Source organism: Peromyscus californicus, unplaced genomic scaffold (assembly GCF_007827085.1).
Source record: "Peromyscus californicus insignis strain IS unplaced genomic scaffold, ASM782708v3 Scaffold_23__1_contigs__length_62951481, whole genome shotgun sequence".
NCBI lineage: Eukaryota > Metazoa > Chordata > Mammalia > Rodentia > Cricetidae > Peromyscus > Peromyscus californicus.
In genome coordinates, this window is record NW_026294534.1 from 7,960,733 (window position 1) to 7,983,478 (window position 22,746).

Consider the following 22,746-nt stretch of genomic DNA (forward strand, 5'->3'; position numbering starts at 1 on the left):
TGTAATCCTAGCACCCAGGGCGAAGGGATCTACTAAAGCAACACAGGGAAACTGTCTCCAAGACAGGAGGGAAAATAGCAGGGCTCCTGCACATGCACACAGTGTTCACTGTGTCACTGAGATGAATTTGCACAAGGCTCTCCGGCGTCATCTAGGGATTCTGGGTCGGTGGCTTATGCCTGAACGTCAGGCCCAAGGGTTCAGTCTCCCACCCTGCTTCCCTCAGCACGTCCCCTGCTTCACAACTTCCTGTTTGTGGATCACTACTCACGGTAGTCAGCGTGCCAAGGGTACAGCCTGGTGACAGTTGGTCACCAGCTTTGAATGAGGGACGGTGCCTGGAAGACAGTCTAGGAGCCACGATGTCTCGGTGCCTACAGTCCTCAGACAGCCCTGAGAAATTAACCGACACCCTGTTTCTTTATCGGTCCGTGGCGCCCTCAGTCCCACAAAAGGAGGGAACTCAAGAAATGTCAAGAAGCTCGAAGACAGGAAGACAGACCCACTGAACCTGGAAGGATATGTGAGCTCGTCGTTGCCAAAGCCCCCTGAGAAGGGCAAAGGTGAGTGTCAACTGCAGTGCGACCCAGTCAGGCACTGCTCATGGAATGTCCACCATCTGGCATGGGAGAGCTCAGGATCGCTCTGGCACCCTGACCTCCCAGTAGAAGACCCCCCTCATTCATGGTCAGTGTGTGCCTCCATCTGGTGCACCCTAAAATGTGCAGCTTCTCTCTGCCCACCAACCCCTGAGCATAGGGCCATGGCCAGTCTGCACCCTGTCATCCTCCCTCCCAGATGCTGTCTCTGCATTCTGTCTCTCCTCCCTCCTAGACGATGCGGTCCCTAGTTCTACCTCTGAAAGCTCTGCGCTTTCCAGAAAGCGCTTCACGCTGCAGGGCTTGGCTAACCTCAAAGGTCAGAAAGGTAAAGAGGCAGTACCCCGCAACTGCCTTCCACACCATCTTTGTGTGGCGACCTCCGGCGCCACACGCAGCCACACAAGCACATTTCCCACCCTATCATTCTTGCCAACTGACGCCGTGTAGACGCAGATGCCCGACGTTATCTTTTAGGGGTGCCTTTTGGATACAGAGAGAGGCAGCTTTGCGAGCGTGGCCTGCTAAAAACTGGAGCTGTTAACCACTTTTTTTCCGGCCTGACCCCTTCTCCCCCGTCCCCGCCCAGTCCCCGCCCCTGTCCCCGCCCCTTCCGCCTCACCTCGCACTTTCCCATTGGCTCAGCAGGCCTCCGCCTTTTTTGCCGCCTCGACTCTGGAGGCTGAGTGTCAAGCCCAGGTGTCTTCTATAGGGTGTTTGCTAGTGAACAGCGGCAAAAGAGCCTTTGAACTGAGAGCTGAAATAGCTTTGTCACCTGAGGATGCTCCTTGGTGACCAAAGCTTGGGACAGCCCTGGCATGCCTTGGTTCTGCACAGTGCTCCCTTCCAATACTCCAGCTCTCCCAAGTGACGGGCATGGGTCCAAAGAATTAGAGGGCTTCCCAGTTTATAATTCTTAGTCGGCTTCAAATTTGAATGAAAGAAACGCTTGTTCTCTCCCGGCGTTCTTTCTAAAGCAGAGCTGAGGGCAGCCCCTAAGAAGATGACTGACGGCCAGGGCCACCGTCTACCAGCTCCGCTCTCCGGGCCTCCCCGCTTCCCTGTGCGACCCCCGAGCCATTTCATCTCACAGACATTTCATCTGCCTCCTCCACTCACTTGACGCCTCCTCTGCTTTCTCTCTACTGTTGTGTTTTTGCCTCTTCCTCTTCCTGCAGCCTCTCCGACCAGTCCTGACAAAAAAGCTAAGCGGCATGAAGTCAAGAGCGACCCGACCCCCTTTGGTTTGCGAGGTAGTGCGGCAGCCCCTGAACCCCCAGTCACGCACGCTGTCTGTGGCTGTGCAGGGCACCTAGGATGAAAGCGAATAGATCAGACAAGCCAGGAGCAGTAACTGATGGTTCGCAGCTTGATGCCTGGTGACAGGTGCTGGAAGAGGCCACAGTCCTGCTGTCTGCCTGGCCCGTCGTTGGCAAGCAGAGATGCTCAGGCACAGCTTGGCTGACCAGCATTTACGCTGAGATTTATCTCTCAGTGCTGGTGTAGGCTAGAGGTGCCCTGTTCAAAGGGTCACGGTACCAGCACACACACGCACACACACACCCCAGTCACCAGCTGGCCCAACTATTCTGTGTGGAAACAAGTGGAAGGATCAGGTCTTCACAGCAGGCAGATGGCCTCTCATATGGGCCACCAGAGTTCAGCTCCACTCTGGACCTTGGGTCCCTGTTACCTTCCCCCTGGAAACCCCAAGTCCTCCCTTGTCGTGTCGTGTCGTCCCCCCCCCACCCCCCGGCCAGGATCTCAGATTCCAGGAGAGGTTCCCAGGGCCATGCTCATCATACTGCTAGATTAATTCTGCCCTCCCCCAAACCGTGCTCCAAGCCCCGATTACCCAAATGCAACCCTCAGAGGTCAGCAGCTGCCTAGAGTTCACGGATGGATAGAGAGATGCCCAGCTCGCTAATGCTGCGCTCCCAGTTGCTCAGGAGTCATTTTCCATCTTAAGATCTCCTGTGAAGGTCTGCTTTTATCCATCCAGCCCTTTCCACGCATTACCTAGAACCCCGAGATTTACCCCACGGGACATGGTGTTTGAAGGTGACAGACGTAGCTGTGGCTCAGCCAGGCGCTGTTCCCGTCTTCTTCCCACTTCGTGCTTTTGTCTCTGCCAGTATCTCTTCCCTTGAGTCTGAGTGGCCACAGTGCAGCCTTCTGGGTGGCAGAGAAGATGGCCAGGTGGCAGATGAGGGCCAGTCATCCCCTTCCTTCCTTTCTACCTTCTGGAATGCAGATGCAGCCCACACCCGGGGGAAGGGGCGGGGGAGGGGGAGGAGGGGGGAGGAGGAGGGGCGGGGGAGAGCTGATAGTTGTATAAGGCAATTGGCTAACATCCTCATGCAGTCTCCAGAATCCCCAGAAAGAGCGATGCCAGCTAATTTGAGGTCATCCGCCTTCTAAATCCCTTTGGGTCCTTGTCCCACACCTGGTACCTGGACACTGCTGGACCAGTATGTTGGGCTTCATGTTAATAGTGTCCAACAGCTACAGCAGCAGCATGATCCGGTGCTACTCTGGGTCAACAGACACTTGTGACTGATGGTAGTTGCCAAAGCGTGAGCTGCTGGAAGTCTCTCATAGATACATACAGCAGGCAGATGGCAAAGATTTCTCTATAGTTTGTGACCAACTGTGTGGTCTCTGATGGTGGAGGTTTTTCTACTTGGGAGTTTTCATCTGCTCCAACTGTCCTTAGACTTTGAGGGGCCCCCATGTGAGCTTTGTAGCAACAGGATGGTTAGGGGTGGGGGAAGAAGTCAGGCTGCCTGCACATGTGCTTGGAGCAAGAAGGATATATGGTTGTAGTTGGAAACCCCTAGAACGCAGTTCTTACACATCTGCAAGCCTAGTGTAACACTTTCCACGTACACAGCTGTCCCCAGGCTCTGAAGTCTGGCCTCAGGGAGGTAGATCAGAGGGGCTCTCGCTAGTCCTGCCATAGTGAGGTGAGCCCTGAGTCTGCACAGTCGGTACCTGGGGAGTGTCTAGGCCCACATGTTCCCTAGGAAGACAGAAGAGCCTTCACAATGTTCTTTAGCAAAGGGTTTTCATCACTGACTCTAGGCATGCTCAGCCATGGGAGTGGCTGCAGAGCTAACATGCCTCTTTGTCACCCTGATTTCATGGGGGGCTCTTCTGTAATTCCATCACTCCCCACACTGCACCAGCACCTGGTACAATATGACACCAGGGGTATCTAGACTGAGATCCAATAAGCAGGCTGGCTTTCCTTGTTATGCTTCTTTGTGTGTCAATGTGTTCTCCAGTGTCACACAGTGACTGTATTTAGTACCAGGAAGGACAGGGTAGTGGCCTCACCTTATTACTGTCTGAGGAATTTACTCAAGAGGAATTTGTCATCTCCATCTCTCCAAAAAGGGACATACTGATGTTACCCTTTGGAGCATATAGCAGCGAGACAGGAATGAAGCAGTAGGAAATGTGGGGGCCCACGGGCCAATCCAGTAGATTTGCCAGATGGCAGGACTGGGGTTGCTAGGTTACCCACACACGGCTTGACATCCTCCTGGTTGTTAACCTGTCCAGTGAGAACCACAATCGTGTGCATTTCACAATTTAGTCATTCTTGCTGGAAATTGTTTCCTGGCCAGCAAAGTAGGTGTTAGCTATCATACATAGTTTTAGCTGAAGACACCTTCCCTTCACAGGGTTTGCTATGGAGTCCAAGTAGGTGGGTTTGGTAGGGCTGGGGACCTGAAGAACGTATAGATGTCCAGGGCAGCTCTGGGCTTCATCTTACCTCTTAGAGTAGCCCAGCAGATGGAGGCAGATACGCTCACACCCCATTTCCCTGCACTATGCAGTCATAGCAGAATGTACCCAGCATTTCATAACAGTATAGAAGGAACCAGTGGAGAGTCTTAAGCAGGTGATTCCAACAGAGAGCCGTCACATGCAACACAGTCCGATGAACCTGGGAAGATAATAGCTCATGTCCAGAGTCCCACAGCTAAACATTCCAGGGGGTCTGTGGACCTCATATGGAACACACCTGGGCAACGGTGACTGCATCCTGGGTGTGGACCTCACAGGAAGCTGTTTCTCCTAGGCTGGAGCAAAACATCCCACTCACTGGAGGCCCCTGAAGAAGATGGAGGCTGGTCCAGTGCTGAGGAGCTCGTCAATTCCTCTGATGCAGAAGAAGATGGTGGAGTGGGCCCTAAAAAGCTGGTAACATTGGCCTCCCTGTGGGGGGCTCAGGGTGGGCCCTGTGTCCCCTGAAGAGGAAGTAGTCTAGAAAATCCACCTTGGCCCAGGGCCCTCCTTTGCGGCCACTGCTCTTCATCCAGAAATACACAGCGCTCACTTGGATCACGATCCACTCCCCATAGTCCCATGGAACTGTGTGCCCACCTGCCTAGAGCTCAGGCATGCTTCACCCCTTCTTTTTTTTTTTGGTTTTTCGAGACAGGGTTTCTCTGTGTAGCTTTGCGCCTTTCCTGGGACTCACTTGGTAGCCCAGGCTGGCCTCGAACTCACAGAGATCCGCCTGGCTCTGCCTCCCGAGTGCTGGGATTAAAGGCGTGCGCCACCACCGCCCGGCTGCTTCACCCCTTCTTAAGGGGGCAGCCCACACCTCACATTGGCAGAATGTTCTAACCAAGCTTTCCTAAAGCAGTACCCATACTGGCTCGGAAATTAGCAAGGAGCTCAGGAGCCCGTAAAGACATGCAGTGCTGTGGACACATTGGCGCATCCATTTTTACCTTTAACATGGTCACAGTATGCGTTGTACCATCCCCCAACACTAGGAGCCTTTCTGGTTTAAACCAGAAACCTCAGCAAACCTCCACAAATGGCAGGACCTCAGCACAGCACTGCCCCCCCCCCCCCCCGCCGCCGTGCCGGCCCTCGGAAGCCCGCTCTGATGTGGGCACTGCTGCTGGTGTGTAGCTGGAACCACACAGGAGAGAGCGGGTAGCTGTGCTGTTAGCGTGCTGGCACTGGGAGGCAGCGAGTGCTGACACGCTGAAACCTCGGCCTTGTCCCCTCATCATCCTTAGGTTCCGGGTAAATACACGGTGGTGATGGATGACGAGAAGGAGGGCCCTGACACGCTTGCCATGAGGACCGGAGATATGGTGGAGGTCGTGGAAGAGGGCGCTGAGGGCCTCTGGTAAGACGGCAGTAAGCTCTCTCACCTCCGACATGCCTCTGTGTGATCCCACCTCAGACATGACATGATCTGTGTGATCCTACTTCAGACATACATGACCATGTGTGATCCCACCTCAGACATACATGACCTGTGTGATCCCACCTCAGACATACATGACCTGTGTGATCCCACCTCAGATATACATGACCTGTGTGATCCCACCTCAGACATACATGACCATGGGCAATCCCACCTCAGACATAACATGATCTGTGTGATCCTACTTCAGACATACATGATCTGTATGATTCCCACCTCAGACATACATGACCATGGGCGATCCCACCTCAGACATAACATGATCTGTGTGATCCTACTTCAGACATACATGATGTGTGTGATTCCCACCTCAGACATACATGACCATGGGCGATCCCACCTCAGACATGACATGATCTGTGTGATCCTACTTCAGACATACATGACCATGTGTGATCCCACCTCAGACATATATGACCTGTGTGATCCCACCTCAGACATACATGACCTGTGTGATCCCACCTCAGACATACATGACCTGTGTGATCCCACCTCAGACATACATGACCATGGGCGATCCCACCTCAGACATACATGACCATGGGTGATCCCACCTCAGACATACATGACCTGTGTGATCCCACCTCAGATATAACATGATCTGTGTGATCCTACTTCAGACATAACATGATCTGTGTGATCCCTCCTCCGACATGCCCCTGTGTGATTCCACCTCAGACATATCTCTGTGTTCCCACCTCAGACATACATGACCTGTGTGATCCCACCTCAGACATACACAATCTGTGTGATCCCTCCTCCGACATGCCCCTGTGTGATTCCACCTCAGACATAACTCTATATGTTCCCACCTCCGGTGTATCCGCGTGCCCACCTCAGAGACACCAACCGCAGGCTGTAGGCATGGGGTACCTTATAGCCACTGAATTCCCCTTGCAGGTATGTCCGTGACCTGACCAGCAGCAAGGAGGGATGGGTGCCAGCCAGCAGTCTGTCCACCCTCCTGGGCAAATCCAGCTCGGCTCAGTGTCTGAGCAGCTCAGGTAAGACCTACTGTGTGCGCCAGCTGTGCCCTGAGCCTGCCAAGATCCTCAGCCCAGAGCCTGTTTAAAGGCAGAGGTTTCTAGGTGTGCAGAGGAAAGGGCCAGAGCCGAAGTCTGTCTCCACTGGTTTCCCGCAGACTCCAGTCCAGGGTCAGCCGTGCTGAGCAACTCCTCCAGCTGCAGCGAGGGCTGCTCCATCCCCTTCTCCGAGCTCCAGGGATAGTGGCCAGGCCTCTGCGGCAGGCACTCGAGGCCACCGTGCAGTAGACCAGCATGCAGATCTCTAAGTTTTCTTTTGCTTGGGCTTGCTTAGTGTGGGAGGGGATGGTGCTCCGAGACATCTGGACAGGAGGACCCTATCAGCCGTGGGCTTCAGAGGACACTGGGGCCTTGGCACCACAACTCCATTGCATGTGCAGAAGCCAGGAGACCACAGTCCACCACCAAAGCTACTTTCAAAACTCCAGAGTGGACAGAGGAGGGGCTATGGGTCAGGAGACCCCTGTGCAGAAATGTGGGAGAGGCCCCTTCTCATATTTGGGCAGCCAACAGACCCTGCTGTGCAGCCTCTCCAAGGTGTCCTGACCTCTCTGGTGCTCTCTATGGGAACATCATCCCGAGGAAGGCACTTCTAACAGGAGTGGACAGTTTGCTACCAACAGCCCAGGAGGGGATCAAGGGACTCTTGTCTTTTATAAGTTTTTGATTTTTTTTTTAAACAGGGATTAATCCCATGGCCATTTTTTTGTGGTACTCTGGCCTCAAATCTTTACCAAGAATCACTGTGTTTACATGAAATGACAATTTGATACTGTATTTGATATAAAACTATTTTTTGTTACTGGGGTTTACATCGAAGCATGTTGTTTATACAACTAAATGATTTCTGGGGCACTCTCACTGAGACCTGGCACTCCCTGGAACACATCAGTCCCAGGTGAAGAAAGGCCTGGTAAGTCGGCGGACGTCTCCTCCACCAGAAACAGTCGGAAATCACTGAGAGTCTCACATCTGCATAGGTTTTGTTTTCTCAAGAAATGTAAAGTATAATTTAAAATATTAACCTTCTTTTCTACAATAAAAGGGAGACTCTCCATTTTTTAAAAGAATGTCATTAAATTAGGATATTTTTATTATTTTTAAAGAAGATGTAAAAATCCATGCTGTCAGCCATCCTCAGCAACATGGGCACCGGCTGCCTCTCCATGTCAGGGCAGGCCCCGCTTCCCCTCCCCTAGCTCACGGGGGACCTGCAGCCTTCATTCAAGTCACGGCAGAATTGCCATGAAAACCATTGCTTTTTCCCCCTTTCTGTATGTGTCTGAGAAACAAATTCTGTTCTTTGGAAACGTTCTGTGCCTGGTAGGGCCGATATTTTTATATGTATGTATATATGTTCACGTGTGTACATATGGTCTGGGTGTAAAGGATGTATTTATGGCCTCATGCTGCCGAACATCTGTCACTTTACGGTCCCTCCCTGTCTTCTCACCCCGCTGCCATGGGAGGCCACCGAGGCTCGTTCACCACTGTATGTCCAGGTAAAATGCCCTCCTCCCCCCGCCCTACGGCTTGCAAAGCCATTACTGGCCACACCTTCAGAGAATGGTAACAAAATAAAAAACGTGCAAAGATTCTGTAGCATTTCTGGTGTATATGTTACGTGGGAAGAATCATGGAATATAATCTGTCCAGCCTGTTCGAAAAATGCCACCCTCTTTTATGATCTCATCCTCATAAAGATACTTCAAAATGTCACATTTGCCAAGCATGTGGCACGCCTTAATCCCAACACTGCAGATGCAGAGACAGAGGCATGGGGCTCTCTGAGTTTGAGGCCAGCCTGATCTACATACAGCGTTCCAGGCCAGTCAGAGCTACACAGTGAGACCCTGTCTCAAAAAAACAAACAATGTCACGCTTCATTCATGGTTGCTTTTACTTTCTACTGCTTATATAAATGAACACTTAAAGTCAGAAGTCTTTATTGTATGGATGAAGTTTAGATACTGGCCAGCAACTCCTGCTGTCCACCATGTTGGCAAAGGCACTAGGCTCCCAGCACACTGGCACTTGGTGATGGTCACAAATGCCCAGTATGGCAAGGATGAGGAACGAGGCAGGAGGTGGTAGGATATAGAGGACGTGCAGGCACCAAGTATGTTTTGATGTCTGTTTTAGTTCATCAGACAGTGATGTTAAAATAGTACCAGGATATAATTGTGAAAAACGTGAAGGGGACCAGAGACGTGCAGCAGAGACATTACAGAGTGATGATATCACACTTGACAACTCTTCGCTGAAAAGTTAGAAAAGAAGGGTGGATAAATGGGGAAAGAATGGTGAGCAGAAAACACAAAAATATAATGAAGAGATGGATCCCGACATGTCTGACTCACAGTGTGACTCATGTCCTGATTGATGTGTCGGGCAGCAAGCTCCAAGTAGGCTTGGCTTCAAATAGCTGCTGAAGGAGACCCTGAACAGTGTGTAAAATTTAAATCAATGACTGAAAATGAAAGCAAGAAGATTAGCCCACATGAACACAGAAGAACTCTGACATAGCAATGCTGATAACAAAGATGAAATTTAGGGCGGTTAGAGTATAAGGAACCAGGAGGTGATCACAAACTTGTAAGTCAGGAGTAATGCCCACAGTGCAGACAGCAAGCCCGGGCAGTCAGATGTTACTGTCATAGACACTGATACCTGTCCATCAAACATAAAATGGCGCCGTTTTCAGCACACACACGGCATACACAAAACAATGGAATACGCAGTTGGTAAAGGGTATTTGGAAGTCTGGAGCCATTACTCTGATGTCACCAAAACTCTGTTCCCTAGAGCTGAACAGATAGCTAAGCCTCAGCACCTGAGGGCTGCAGCTGAATCGTGACTGGAATTGTACCACCCTCAATCTAACATGACTAAATTATAGTTACTCACTTGAGTAAGATAACAAATACAGTCAGTAAAACTCAAAGTATAAAGAAGAAATTACTACCTTGAGGGAAGAAAATAAAAGCAAACAAAAAATCTAAACCTTGATTATAGAAAAACTGTAATTTATAGAAAAACCAGGAAGCTGTTTAGGAGACAGTGTGACAACATGTCTGTTTAACAAAACAACAGTAGCAGTGCACGCGCGCCAGAATTCCTTCCTGTGGAGCCGGCCTCAAACCCAAATCAGAGAAGAGCAGGTTACCCCGTAACAGTCATGCCACTACTACATAGGCTCATTTACCCGGCAGCTCACTGTCCTAGCGTGCAGGGCCCACTGATGGGTGGAACAGCTGATGACGATTTCTCCTGGTGGGTACCTCCAGGACTGTGAAAACTAACCACCAGGGAGGAAGTTCCCAGGTCAGTTCCAGTCTGATTTTTCTATATGCTGCCAGCAAAGTATGGGGTATCTTCAGCCATCATCTAGTTACGGTGGGCAACCCAGAACAATGGCCTGTGTTGGAAAGCAGACCCACATATTCTAATCAAGTAAATGGGTCCATGTCGTTGAAGTATGGTGGGTGCAAAATCAGAAAAACACTGCGATAATTTAGCACGTTAAACTCAGTCATGTAAGTCAGCAGCTTCATAGATGTACAAGATTTTTATTGATCATTTCTTTATCATGGCTATCATACCAGGATATGCTTTAAAAAAATTACCAGTTTTTAACCTGGTAAAGCATGTCTAACAATCTTTAAAGCAAAATCTTTCCATTTCTAGATGCCTTAAGAATCCTCATCCTAGCAGGAGTAGAAGAGGGAGGTGAGCAACAGCCTTTCCGGCACAGAGAACAAGCACGGGGATGTCCCACTCTTGGGATCATTTACTAGAAACACTAGGGAACCACACAGAGGAAAAGGACATGGGTCATGTAACTGTCCGTAACTAGAAAATCCAGGAGCATTTTAGCATCACCCATTATTAGCAAAGGAGTCCTCAAGACGAACCCGCAAAGCAAGGCACAGATCCAGAGAAAATAGAAGTGATACAGTTGTAATCTTTAGGATTCGGGTCAGCTCTCTAGCTCTTAAACTTCCAATTACTAACATCATCACCACTGGTCCACAACCTTCCCAGGGCATCGGAACCCACGGGCATCTTTAAGCTCTGCTCTTACTTAGGACCACTCCTAAGATTCTTGTTCCTTGTGGAGTGAGGGAGTATCTGTGTAGGGGTCACGTATGTGCAGGTGGGTGAGTGTAGCATGCATAAGGATGGTACATAAGTGTGAAGATGGTGTGTACAGGTACAAGTACATGTGCAAGTGTGAGCTGCACGGCCCAGGTCTCCCCTGCAGGTCTTTTCCAGGTCTTAGGGCCATACCCAGCATTCTGTCCTTTACAGCGTCATCACTGTGTTGGACGTCCATCTGTCCCACCTCCAGTCTGAGCTTTGCCTGCCATAATGTCCCTCTTTTCCTGGACAGCTGCTGGAGACATGCATGCCAGCTTCCAGCCAGCCTCACACCACTTCCTGCCTATGCTCGAGCTTTCTCCACCCCTCTCCCCTCCCCGCTGCCCTTTGCTCTCCCAGCAGCATCTGGACAAGCCTCAACAGGAACCGATAGTCTCATCATGGTTCCTCAGGCTCGTGGGCTGGTACTGTGTTGCTTTCTGCTCCAGCTTCAGGGACCCCTGGGAGCTGTAGGTACGGAAGTCCTGTCTGTCCGGGGAGGGTTATTCTGTGGACTGGGTGAGTTGAGAAGCCAAGCTGTTTGCAGCAGCGGCTGGGACATCAACAGGAACCCCCTCACAGGTGGCTCCATCTGATGTATGTCCCTGCCAAATGCAAATAGTGTCTGGATGTTTACCACCAGGAGATAGACTGTTCTTCACAGGGGCGGGGGCTTTGGGAATTGTTTTCCAAAGACTTTTTAGAAGTAGGGAGCTTTACTGTCCCCTATGGACACCTGCCTGTGAAGTTGGACCCTGGAGGCCACTCAGTGCACAGCTCTGGGGCCAGAGGTCCAACATGTCAGGACAGCCACAGGACATTGAGCTACAGGGCTTGCTCACTGTGGTCACAGCCATAGTTCCTCATTTAAACACACACACACACACACACACACACACACACACACACACACACAGCTCTGAGGCCTCAGGGGAGAAAGTTTGAGAACATACGTGGAAAGTTGCAGGGCCTCACATACAGGAAGAGAGGATGCCACTAATGGTCTGCTGCATAGTGACATGGGTGGTCCAGCTAGTACTGTCCCCTTGAAAATCTATGGCAAGTGAGGATTGTAGTGGATTGTTCTCCTGTGGAGCTAAGTGGCAGCAGGACAGCAATGGCTTTCCCAGACGTTCCCAGCTTTCCCAGACACTCTGCAGCTGGGTGGGGACCTTGGGATCAGGTTTGCTTTGGAACCCTAGGAGGTTTATGGAAGCAAACTTGCCTTCTCCTAAGGGCTCACCGCTCAGCCTGACCAAGCTGTATGTGTCCGGTGGCTGGTGACAGATGGGTCTTCCTCTGCCTGGTGAAGGTCCTTGACTGGTTATGTTTGACAGCATTCCCATCCTTCCTTTCCAAACCAGACTGAGTCTCTAGGAACACCACTTATGAAAGACTCCCCAACTTGAGAAAGACACAGTGGTCCTCGGCCCTTCCTCTTCCCTCTCGCTGTCCCTTTCAAGATGATTCATCTGACTTCCACTCTTGTCCTGCCAGAGGACCCTCCTTTTGGGTACGCCAGCATCCTCCCGGTGACCAGAGCCACCCTTTCAGCCCCACCTAATGCCAATCCCTCCCAGCAAGGCCCATAGGGGTTTTCCTTCCTTAAATGTGCCACCTCTGCATGGGGAAGACCTGTGTCCCCATCTCCTTTGCCCTCTTCCTGAATGCACTGGCTGCTTTTGACTCTTCCCTGGCTCTCTTCTTGTCTTCTCTCTTCCGACCCCAGGTAGACGCCTTCCCAAGGCTGCCCCTCTCACGGACATCCCAGGCACACAGTTCATGTCGCGTAGTTGTCTTATGGGGACTCTCAGGGCCTCATCTTCATACTTGGTTTCCACTCCTGACTAATTTTAGGTTACTTAAAACCCTCATCCCCTCCCCCCACATTCATATCTGGGGTTCAGACCCCATGTCCATTGGGGTGTCCCAAAGAATCCTCAAATTCAGCATGTCCAAACTAGTGTGGCTGCCTTCATCAAACCTTTACTTTTCCGAAGCCAGGTGGGGAGCACTGGTCACCTAGTTTATCTCTGGCAGGCAGGGCTGTGTGGGGAAGGCTGGATCTGGTTCTGGGACCTAATGGAACATCTCCAATGTAGCAAATCACAGGTCCAGGAGGCCCAGTTGAGGCAGGTGTGACCATGGCACCCAGGGCTGGTGATATGTCCTCATAAGATCTGAAGCCCCAGGCCTGTATGACTTGAGGTTCCTGAATTGACTCAGGACACAGCACAGGGGACACAGATGTGGGAATGGGCAAAGAATTTAAATAGTGTTTGTGCACACGTTTTTCTGCATACACAGAAAGGGATTTCACACCGTGTGGTTTACTGCCTCCCTTTTGCTGGACGTCACGTCTTAAGCCTGTGTTCACTGACATCACAGGAGACTGGCAGCCCCAAACTATTCCTACCAATACATTACTTAGTGAGTTTTTTGTATGCCCTCCAACTGTTTTCTCATTGTAAATCCCTGAAAGAGATAGTAAGCAGGTCAAACCATGTGCATATGGTAAGTTTTCATTTCATCTGATGCATGTATCACCATACACTTCTATGTAAGCTGTGCCATGTTATCTGTCACCAACCATCAGTGAAAACCCACCCAGTTTAAATTCAGCTGAGCCGGGAGCTGTCATGCTCTGTGACCTTCAGCCCGTAGAAGAGGGTATGCCGTTGAAGGAACCAACCTATGGCCTTCCATTCCTTGAGATGGACAGGAACTCTTTGGTTCCTATCCCAGAATAGAAAAAGATTAAAGTGGGTAGGTTGTTCAATCACTGAGGGAGATGGATATGGCTGTGTCCATCACTGAGAGATCTAGCATGTGTGGTTTCCATGAGCTGACCCAGTGTGGTTTCCTTCACTCACTGGGAGGATCCACTGTGGGTGTGGAGGATCCAGTGCTGGTGTGGAGGATGCAGTGCTGATGTGGAAAGTCCAGTGTGGGTGTGGAGGATCCAGTGTGGGTGTGGAGGATCCAGTGTAGGTGTGGAGGATCCAGTGCGGGTGTGGAGGATCCAGTGCGGGTGGGGAGGATCCAGTGTAAGTGTGGAGGATCCAGTGTGGGTGTGGAGGATCCAGTGTGGGTGTGGAGGATCCAGTGCGGGTGTGGAGGATCCAGTGCGGGTGTGGAGGATCCAGTGCAGGTGTGGAGGATCCAGTGCGGGTGGCTTCTGAGCAGCTTGAGGAAAGTTGCCAGTACTGCATGGGACCTTCTGTTTCTCAGTTTTCATAACCCAGGAGGAAGCACACAGTGTCGTACACAGGCAAAGGCGTGCCAACTCCTTCATGGAGGAGCTTTGGCCGGGCTCCCTGGAGAGAGAGTGTCTTGAGGAGAAGTGCTCCTTTGAGGAGGCCCAAGAGATCTTCAAGAGCCCCGAGAGGACAGTGAGTGCCCCTCACCCCGGGTGCCGGCTCCTGTGTAGCACTGAGACTGGCAGGAAGTGAGCTGGGGATTGCGAGGGCCACACCTGTGTCTCTGAACCTGTCTCCCCATTTCTGTGGTAGCTGTCACTCAGTACACATAGGAACCCTGAAACACACAGGCTTCTACTCTCAACCACACCATATGCAAATTTTTACAACAGAAAAATCAACAACTCCTGAAGCGCACTTGATGTGTCTATTTTCCCAAAGGAAAACCCCTTATTCCCTAGGGATCCAGGGCTGCCCCAGAAGTTGACCTGAGAAGGGAAGATTGCCCTCCCAGGAAGGGCTGGCCACACATGCACACACACACACACACACACACACACACACACACACACACACACACACACTCCTCACTGCTGTCCCTGCAGCAGGCAGCTCCTCTGGAAACGTGACAACGCTGTGGCTTCCTCCACCACACTTGGCCATGTGCACAGATCTGTCTTCGCTTCTGATTTGATCTGTTTGTTTGTTTTAGTTTGTTGAGACAAGGTCTTGCTATGTAGCCCAGGCTGGCCTCCACCCTCCATCTCCCTGCCTCTGCCTCCCAATTCCTGGAATTACAAGTCTGCGCTACTCTGCCTGGCCCTGTGGTTTCATTTTGTGGACAAGGCATATTTAAACATTATTGAGCCTTTCCCTTTCTGGTTAGGCATCTGTCTTTAACATTTTCCTAGGATGGGTGTGTCGGGGAGACTGGGTTCATCCCATTTCCCTTTGTCCTCATCTCTGGAAAAAGTAGTCAGTCACAGTCACATCCCCAAGTTATGTGAGGGGCCTGTTCATTCTCCGAGGACATTTTTTCCTCACCAGCTTTGACTCAAATCACATCTCACACTCACAGAACATCTCTCTCTCACACAGGAGTTCTCATACAGATGGCCTAACATTCACAGGAGGCCTTACACTCACAGGAGGCCTCACACTCACAGGAGGCCTCACACTCACAGGAGGCCTCACACTCACAGGAGGCCTCACACTCACAGGAGGCCTCACACTCACAGGAGGCCTCACACTCACAGGAGGCCTCACACTCACAGGAGGCCTCACACTCAGAAGGCCTCACACAGGAAATTCACGCGTACAGGAGAATTTACACCCACAGAACACCTCGTTCTCCCAGGATACCTCACAAACTCAGAGGATGCGTCACACAGGATGAGACCCCTCATTCACAGAACAACTCTTTCACACGTGTCCTCACACGCGTGGGACACCTCACACAGGGAACCCGCAGGAGTTGCTTTTCTCATTGAAGGAAAGACGGGTTTATTTCGGTTCACGGTTCAGGAGGAAGTCCACCATGGCCGGCAGGGAAGGCGCGAGAGCAGGACAGGAGGCAGCGAGTCACCGTGCATCCAGTCAGGAAGCAGAGAGCGATGGATGCTGGTGCTCATCTACCTCACTTCTTCCTCTTTATTCAGTCCAGGGCTCCCCTGGGATGATGCCCCCGACACTTAGAGTTCCCGGCCACAGCTGGAGAAAGTCGGCTCAGGGCCAGAACTCAGGTGCTCTGATCTGGGTCGTGGCTTTAGATATCTCTAGAAAAGGCGTAGAAAACATCAACCTCGGATAAGCCCTCCTCATTTCCAAAGGAAACCTGTCTTCCCAAGCCCCTCAGAGAGGCCCGGGTCAGGAGCCCCACCCCTAGCTCCCAGGCTCCCTCCATGGACACTAACTGTACTCCTCGTGAACGTGCCTCATACGGCTTCTTCTTCTTCCCCCCTAGAAGCAGTTCTGGATTGTTTACACTGGTGAGTAGGTGAGAAGTTATTTGTGCCCCTGCCCCAGAACCCTTCTTTGCAGCCCACTAATGCCGACTCACCCACAGATGGGGACCAATGCGCCTCGAATCCGTGCCAGAACGGGGGCACCTGCGAGGACCACCTCCAGACTTACATCTGCTTCTGCCTCCTAGACTTTGAGGGCCGGAACTGTGAGACGAGTGAGACCAGCTCCCTGCCTCAGTTTACAGATGGATGGAGTGGGGAGGGGAGGGCCTGAGTGCCTGGTTCCAGGGTGTACAGCCCCATCAAGGAAGAGTGTGGGGGGGGGGTGTCCAATCCAGCCTCAGCCCCTGTGGGAAATCCATCTAGGAGACATTAAGTACTCTTTTCAAACTGGGAGCCTTTGATCTATGAGTCTAAGATTTGGGGTCTCAGACTCGGTTTCCCTTTTGGCTCTCTGGGAATTCTGGTGGTCTGGAGAGAGCTGAGGGAGGGTCCCTGTGTCACTATCCAGATTCTGTCCCCACCAGGCAAGTCAGCCGGGTAAACACCATCCTCTCTGCCCGCGGGTTTGAAGGTATGAAGTCTTTCTTCAGCATTAAAACAGCAAAGTGTCGATCGCTAAGCTTGGAGAGCAGCAAAGCATTCTGGCCCCAGCAGTCCCCTAGTGGGCCTCATAGACTCTCCCGGCTGCAGAAAGACACATGAGGATTTTGTTTCACCCGAAGCCGGTTTCCAGGTGTGCTCTTCTGTGGCCTCACACAGGCCGCCCTGGATCCTTCTGGAATGGCATGAAAAGTACCATGGAGTATCACCAACCCAGCAAGTCTTTTAACCCCAGCCCCTATGTGCAGTCACATAGATGTGAAAGCCCTGTCTCCAGCCCCTCCCGGGGCCCAAGGCCCACTATCAACCATACCTTCAGCTAGCCATCTATCTGTATGGCCCAAGGCCCCAGACAAGCAGCAGTATTCTGGTCGGAGAATCTCCCAAGGTTGCCTCTTGGGTCAGGGCAAAGGGCTCCTCTCTTCGGACCAAGGGCTCCTTGTTGCCCAAGTGGGTTCTTCTTGGTGTTGGATGCCTCCTGTTCTCATCAGATGAGGCCAGAAAAAGTAAACAGGAAGGCGAGAAGGGGGTTCACAAAAGGTCCCTGACCTGAGAGGCCTGTGCATCTTAGTGAGCACTGGTTGTGAGCCACTGGACGGGCCTCCGTACTGAAGCTCTGGGCTCACGTGCTGAGTGAGCTAGCTTCTAATGCGCATGCGCGGCACAACTGAACTGACCACGCCCCTCTTCTGTCTGGGCCAGTGGCCTATGCTGGAACCAAGGGCCTGGATGGCTCACGTGGTCTTGAAGGTTGGCCCTAGGTTAATTTCCCCCTTTGCCCCTTCCATGGGCCAGTTTCCCATTCTGTTGAGAGTTTTCACTGTCCCTGGGAAGCGTTTGCTTACCTTCAGAACCCTTCCCAGCATCTCCTTAGATTCTTGGAAGGGGAAGCCGCTGCACCCCAGCCTAGCGCCCTCCAAATGCCACTGAGGCCGCCGCCGCCGTCAGGATTGCTCAGATGTCTGACTCCCAGCTCCAGGTCTCCTCCCTCCAGCTCAGTCACCGCAGGGCAGGTGACACCAAGTTCAGCCTCAGTAGTCTGCAGCCACACACCGCCTCCCAAGGGGACAAAAGCAACCACCCCCGCGGCTGACCTGCCAGCCTTGTCAAGGCCTCTCAGACTGTCTTCTCCCGTCCTCAGACAAGAACGAGCAGCTGATCTGCGCGAAGGAAAACGGTGGCTGTGACCAGTACTGCGCTGACCATCCGGGGACCAAGCGCACCTGCTCCTGTCACGAGGACTATGTGCTCCAGCCGGATGAGGTATCCTGCAAACCGAAAGGTAACAGGCGGCAAGTTGTCAGCCCAAAGACGTATAACAAGGCCAGACCCCTGCTAAGCCAGCGTCTGATAGACACTGAATGGCTGAGAGGTGGAAGATGGGGAGCTGAAGGGCACCCTGCCGGGGAGCTCCTAGCTTGGAACTCTGAGCCAGCATCCTGCACTGTCTCAAGTGCCCTGAATATCGAAGGCAGGCCAGGAGGGAAATGAGGCCCTTCATCTCCTCTGATGCCCAGTTTGGACATCTCTGGGACACACCTGGGAGTCACATAGACACACCTGTCGAATGTGCCCACTGCTACACAGTTAAGAACGTGAGATGACTTGTCATAACACATTACGCGCATGTGGCTGGGGGACGTGTTGTGAGTGCACTGTCTGCAGAGGTCAGAGGGTGTCAGATCCCCTGAAGTTACTGTGTTCCAGCTGGGAGCTGCCTGACAGAGAGGCTGGGAACCGAATTCGGGCCCTCTGCAAGAGTAGTAGACGCTCTTAACTGCTGAGCCATCTCCCCAGCCTCAGCCCCAGATGCCTTAAAGTTCTCATAATGAGACAATTGAAGGGAAACAAAAGTTCTCCATAATGAGACTATTGAAGCTATATTTCCAAAGGCCCTGGCTTCCTCAGGAGAGGATGGATTCAGCCTGGTCCGTGAAACAGGAAGGTTAGCGGACCCCACAACTAAATCTTCTTTCTTACCCAAGTAAGGGAGGAAGGATGAGTGAGGTCAAAATAGCGCATCATTCTGTTCATTTTCACACAGATCATCACTTACCAAACCGGAGCAATATGTCTACCCTAGGAAGACCTGCCAGACTGCAGCTCTAGAAAGCAGGACCTCAGTTTTCCCTAAACCAATGTCTATCTCCTCTCCCAGATGCTGCAATAGGCCTCCCTGCCCACCCTAGAAGGAAGCACCCATCTCCTCTGCCCTGAGGCCTCCCACTGTCCCTCGCAGGGGCCCGCCGCTTCTGAACCTCTTCCCACAAGCACCTTCACCTCAGCACACACCCCCTTCCTGTCTTCTGTTTTATACAGTTGAGTATCCGTGTGGAAAAATACCTGTTCTGGAAAAAAGAAATTCCAGTGGCCCCCAAGGCCGGATTGTGGGAGGCATGGAGTGCCCCAAAGGCGAGTGTCCATGGCAGGTAAGGCCCTCGGTCCTGTGCAGACCCCGCTTCTCTAGCTCTGCCTCTCTGACTTCAGGGTTTGTACCCCGGAGTGTGGAAGTTTTGAATTGGGTCATGTTTACACATAAGGAACATGGGCCTCCACCCCACTCACATCCCAAGGTACACACACACACACATGCATGCTCAGGTGGGTCACCTGAGTGCCTCCACGCACACCCCATCATCTAGCATCCCTGTTGTCTACCAGAGCCACCAGATCCAGGGCTGCTCTAAATCCCCAGAGGCCCTGTATTGCAGGCAGGAATCTTGTCAAGCCATCTGCTTCCTGGAGGCAAGGAGACCGTAACAATAGTGTGACTTTCCATGTCTGTGTGCCCCTGCCCAGGCTGTGTTGAAAAGCAGTGGGGCATTGCTGTGTGGGGCCATTCTATTGGACACCGCATGGATCGTGTCTGCAGCCCACTGTTTTGATAGGATCCCGAGCTGGAGGAACATAACGGTGGTGATGGGTAGGTATGACCTGTCCCTGGGCATTTTCAAACTGACCGTGGCTCAGGGGCTGAGGCTCCATGGCCCATCAGCCTCCCTGACCAGATGACATCTCCAGGGAGGGCCACACTGGAGCTGACCCACTTTGTCCTCTGCGCTCCCCCCCCCCCAACTCAGGGAATAGGGCAAGGTTTGGGGTTGCTTTTTCCATCCTGCCCCTCTCATGAACCTGGGTCCATCCACTCCTCACTCCCCCTCAGTACCCAGGCCCCAGGTTCAGCCCATTCACAACCTTCCATCCATAAATGCAGCGGGCCCTGGTGCTGGCTTTCCCTGGGACCCTGTAGAGGATACAAATTCTCCTGATACCAGAGGCTGAACTGGCCACAGCCCCGTCCATATGCTCTAGGCCAGAGGGCCAAGACAAGCAAGAATTCTGTGTGGGGATATGACCACACATGGTAGGATATGTACCATGAGAGGTACGGCTTCCTCTCAGGTGAGCATGACTTCAGTGAGAGGGACGGGACCGAGCAAGTACGGCGGGTGATCCAGGTTGTATTCCCTGACAAGTACGTCCGAGGCCAGATCGACCACGACATTGTCCTTCTTCGCCTCCACCGGCCTGTGACTTTGACTGACCACGTGGTACCCCTGTGTCTGCCTGAAAGGGCCTTCTCTGAGATGACCCTATCCAGAATCCGCTTCTCAAGGGTCAGTGGCTGGGGCCAGCTGCTGGACCGTGGCGCCACAGCCCTGGAGCTCATGGCTGTCGAAGTGCCCCGGATGATGACTCAGGACTGCCTGGAGCATGCCAAGCACAGTCCTGACACGCCCCACATCACAGACAACATGTTCTGCGCTGGCTACATGGACGGCACTAAGGATGCCTGCAAGGGAGACAGCGGCGGCCCACACGCCACACACTACCGTGGCACGTGGTACCTGACAGGTGTGGTCAGCTGGGGGGAGGGCTGTGCAGCTGTCGGCCACATTGGGGTGTACACCAGGGTCTCCAGGTACACGGACTGGCTGATCAAAGTCATGAACTCCAAGCTCCAGGTTGGGATTCAGCGAGTCAAACTATTCTAGCTCCTTGGACAGCCCAGCCTTTCTGAAGGAGGAAATTGATGCTGTGGGGATGCTGTTATGTATCAAAACCTATTGACTCTCCTGCTATTCCTGGGGTGGGGAAGAAGAAAGAGATAAAGAGAGGATCAAGAGTGAAGGGATGGTGGTGGCGCACGCCTTTAATCCCAGCACTTGGGAGGCAGAGCCAGGTGGATCTCTGTGAGTTCGAGGCCAGCCTGGGCTACATAGTGAGTTCCAGGAAAAGGCTCCAAAGCTACACAGGGAAACCCTGTCTCAAAAAAACAAACAAAAATAAATAAAAAAAAACAAGGGCGAAGTAAAGAAAGCGATAGAGTGAAGGAGGCAGAGAGGGAGGTAAAGGAAAGAGGCTGAGAGAGAGGGAAACAGGAAGGGAAGCAGAGGGAAGAGTCTGAATTAGAGACTAACAAAGACACTCAGAGAGGCTGGGTAGCAGAGCCACAGGCAGGCAGCCCCAAGAGACAGGGTGGTCCTGAGGGAGACAAGGCCCAGCCTCTGCTACTGTCTCCCTGTAGCTACCTCCCGTCTGCCTGAGGTGCCACAGACAGTAGGTGTGCACACACGCATAGGGAACACGTGTGTGCACAAGCATGCATGTGCATTCATGACGCATACATCATCTGCACCATTGTTCACTTTCATTTCTTCCGTTTTTTGTGCGAGTACCCTGTCTCTATTTCAATTAAATGAGAAATACCACCTGAGCTTGTGGGGGTCATCCTTCCGGGTTTCCCAAGGGAGAGTGTTTCTGAGGTAGTGTACGCGCCTGCCATTCACTGCTTCCCACCGACAGCGAATGACTGACCTTCTCAGCACATCTTGGGGATGCCTATTGTCCCCCTGGGTTGACCTTTACTCCCTGAGTGGAGCCTCTGATGCCCAGTCAGATGCACGTGGGCAGGGCTGTTCTTCCTGGGAAGAAAGAGAAGGCAGACTGAGAGCCAAGGGGGAGCCGAGGGGGTTCGATCAAGTGCTTGCGAGCCCTCGGTCTCCCCGATCACCAGTAGGTAACGCAGGTGTCCAGCTCACAGAGCTGTCTTGAGATGGCACCAAGAGCCCCTGAGAGGCCTGACTTGAGGGTCTAGCTCTCCAAAGACTGATACGATCAGTTTGAGATGTGCCGATTCTCTAACCAGCACTTCCTTTCTGGAGTGGGGCCAGAGAGAGGGTAGGGTACAAAGGAAGGACCCCCACCCCACACACACACCTCCTCTGTCAAACCAGCATTAGTTTTTGGCCCTAATCCCAGACCACAGGTCTGCTATGAGTACCTTGCCTCCTCACCCCTGATGCCACCACAGATTCAGTGTAGGCACCGTGACCTCCACATAGGCACCACCAGGCAGGGCAGAGGTCAGACACCAGAGCACCACACACCTTTTCCAAGTTCTATTACAGTCTGGCACAGCCCGATTAAGGGCGGTGACTTCCCTCCTGGTGAGATGCCAACACCAGCCTCGACATCTGACATCCCTGGGTGTGTGTGTCAAGCACCCACAGCGTGCCAAGGCCCTCTCGGCACTGGCAACCGTGATAAGCCAAACACCATTCCAGTATTCTCTGGCTACGTGCATGCAGCCACGGTCATGAGCTGTTGCCTCATCAGCCACCGTAGGCAGCACAGGCTGTAGCCAGTACAGTGGGCATAAGGAGCCCCATTTCTGCCCGCGAACGTGCAGACACTGTGTGCATACTCCCCAGATCAAAAACGTCTTCACCAGATGAGGGCTGCTAAGGAGGGCTTGGTCAACATGAGCTCCAGCAGTCTCGTCCACTTGGAGAAAGTGGGGACAGGGTGAATGCTGAATTTTAGAGAGTTTTGTTGTCCGCTGCTGCTGTTTTCCAGGGACTCCGAAGCATAGACTTCCAGTGGTACCTCCTGGTGACGGGCCGTGAGCTCAGAACCACTGGGTCTGACATTACAAGAAAGATGTCTGGGCTCGGG

At 52.4% G+C, this 22,746-nt stretch overlaps 2 protein-coding genes across 12 annotated transcripts in view; both read left to right on the top strand.

Moving 5' to 3' along the window:
- Mcf2l (MCF.2 cell line derived transforming sequence like) overlaps nucleotides 1-8,476 on the top strand; it is a 106,877-nt gene extending 98,401 nt beyond the window's left edge. For 4 of the 11 annotated variants that reach the window (XM_052751679.1, XM_052751676.1, XM_052751672.1 and 1 more), the window contains exons 26-32: nucleotides 445-563; nucleotides 835-927; nucleotides 1,778-1,852; nucleotides 4,690-4,811; nucleotides 5,645-5,757; nucleotides 6,739-6,842; nucleotides 6,980-8,476. In XM_052751679.1, coding sequence (XP_052607639.1) covers nucleotides 445-563; nucleotides 835-927; nucleotides 1,778-1,852; nucleotides 4,690-4,811; nucleotides 5,645-5,757; nucleotides 6,739-6,842; nucleotides 6,980-7,065 — 712 coding nt within the window. In that variant the 3' untranslated portion in view covers nucleotides 7,066-8,476. Of the gene's footprint in view, nucleotides 1-444; nucleotides 564-834; nucleotides 928-1,777; nucleotides 1,853-4,689; nucleotides 4,812-5,644; nucleotides 5,758-6,738 lie in introns of all 11 variants that reach the window. The other 7 variants (XM_052751678.1, XM_052751675.1, XM_052751681.1 and 4 more) reach the window with 4 other exon arrangements.
- A 125-nt stretch (nucleotides 8,477-8,601) lies between these two features.
- On the top strand, nucleotides 8,602-21,505 carry F7 (coagulation factor VII). The gene is made up of 7 exons (XM_052751686.1): nucleotides 8,602-14,413; nucleotides 16,185-16,209; nucleotides 16,287-16,400; nucleotides 17,930-18,070; nucleotides 19,108-19,217; nucleotides 19,588-19,711; nucleotides 20,191-21,505. Exons 1-7 carry the CDS (start codon nucleotides 14,315-14,317, stop codon nucleotides 20,781-20,783), a joined length of 1,206 nt encoding a protein of 401 aa, XP_052607646.1. The 5' UTR covers nucleotides 8,602-14,314; the 3' UTR covers nucleotides 20,784-21,505.
- Nucleotides 21,506-22,746: the final 1,241 nt, after the last annotated feature.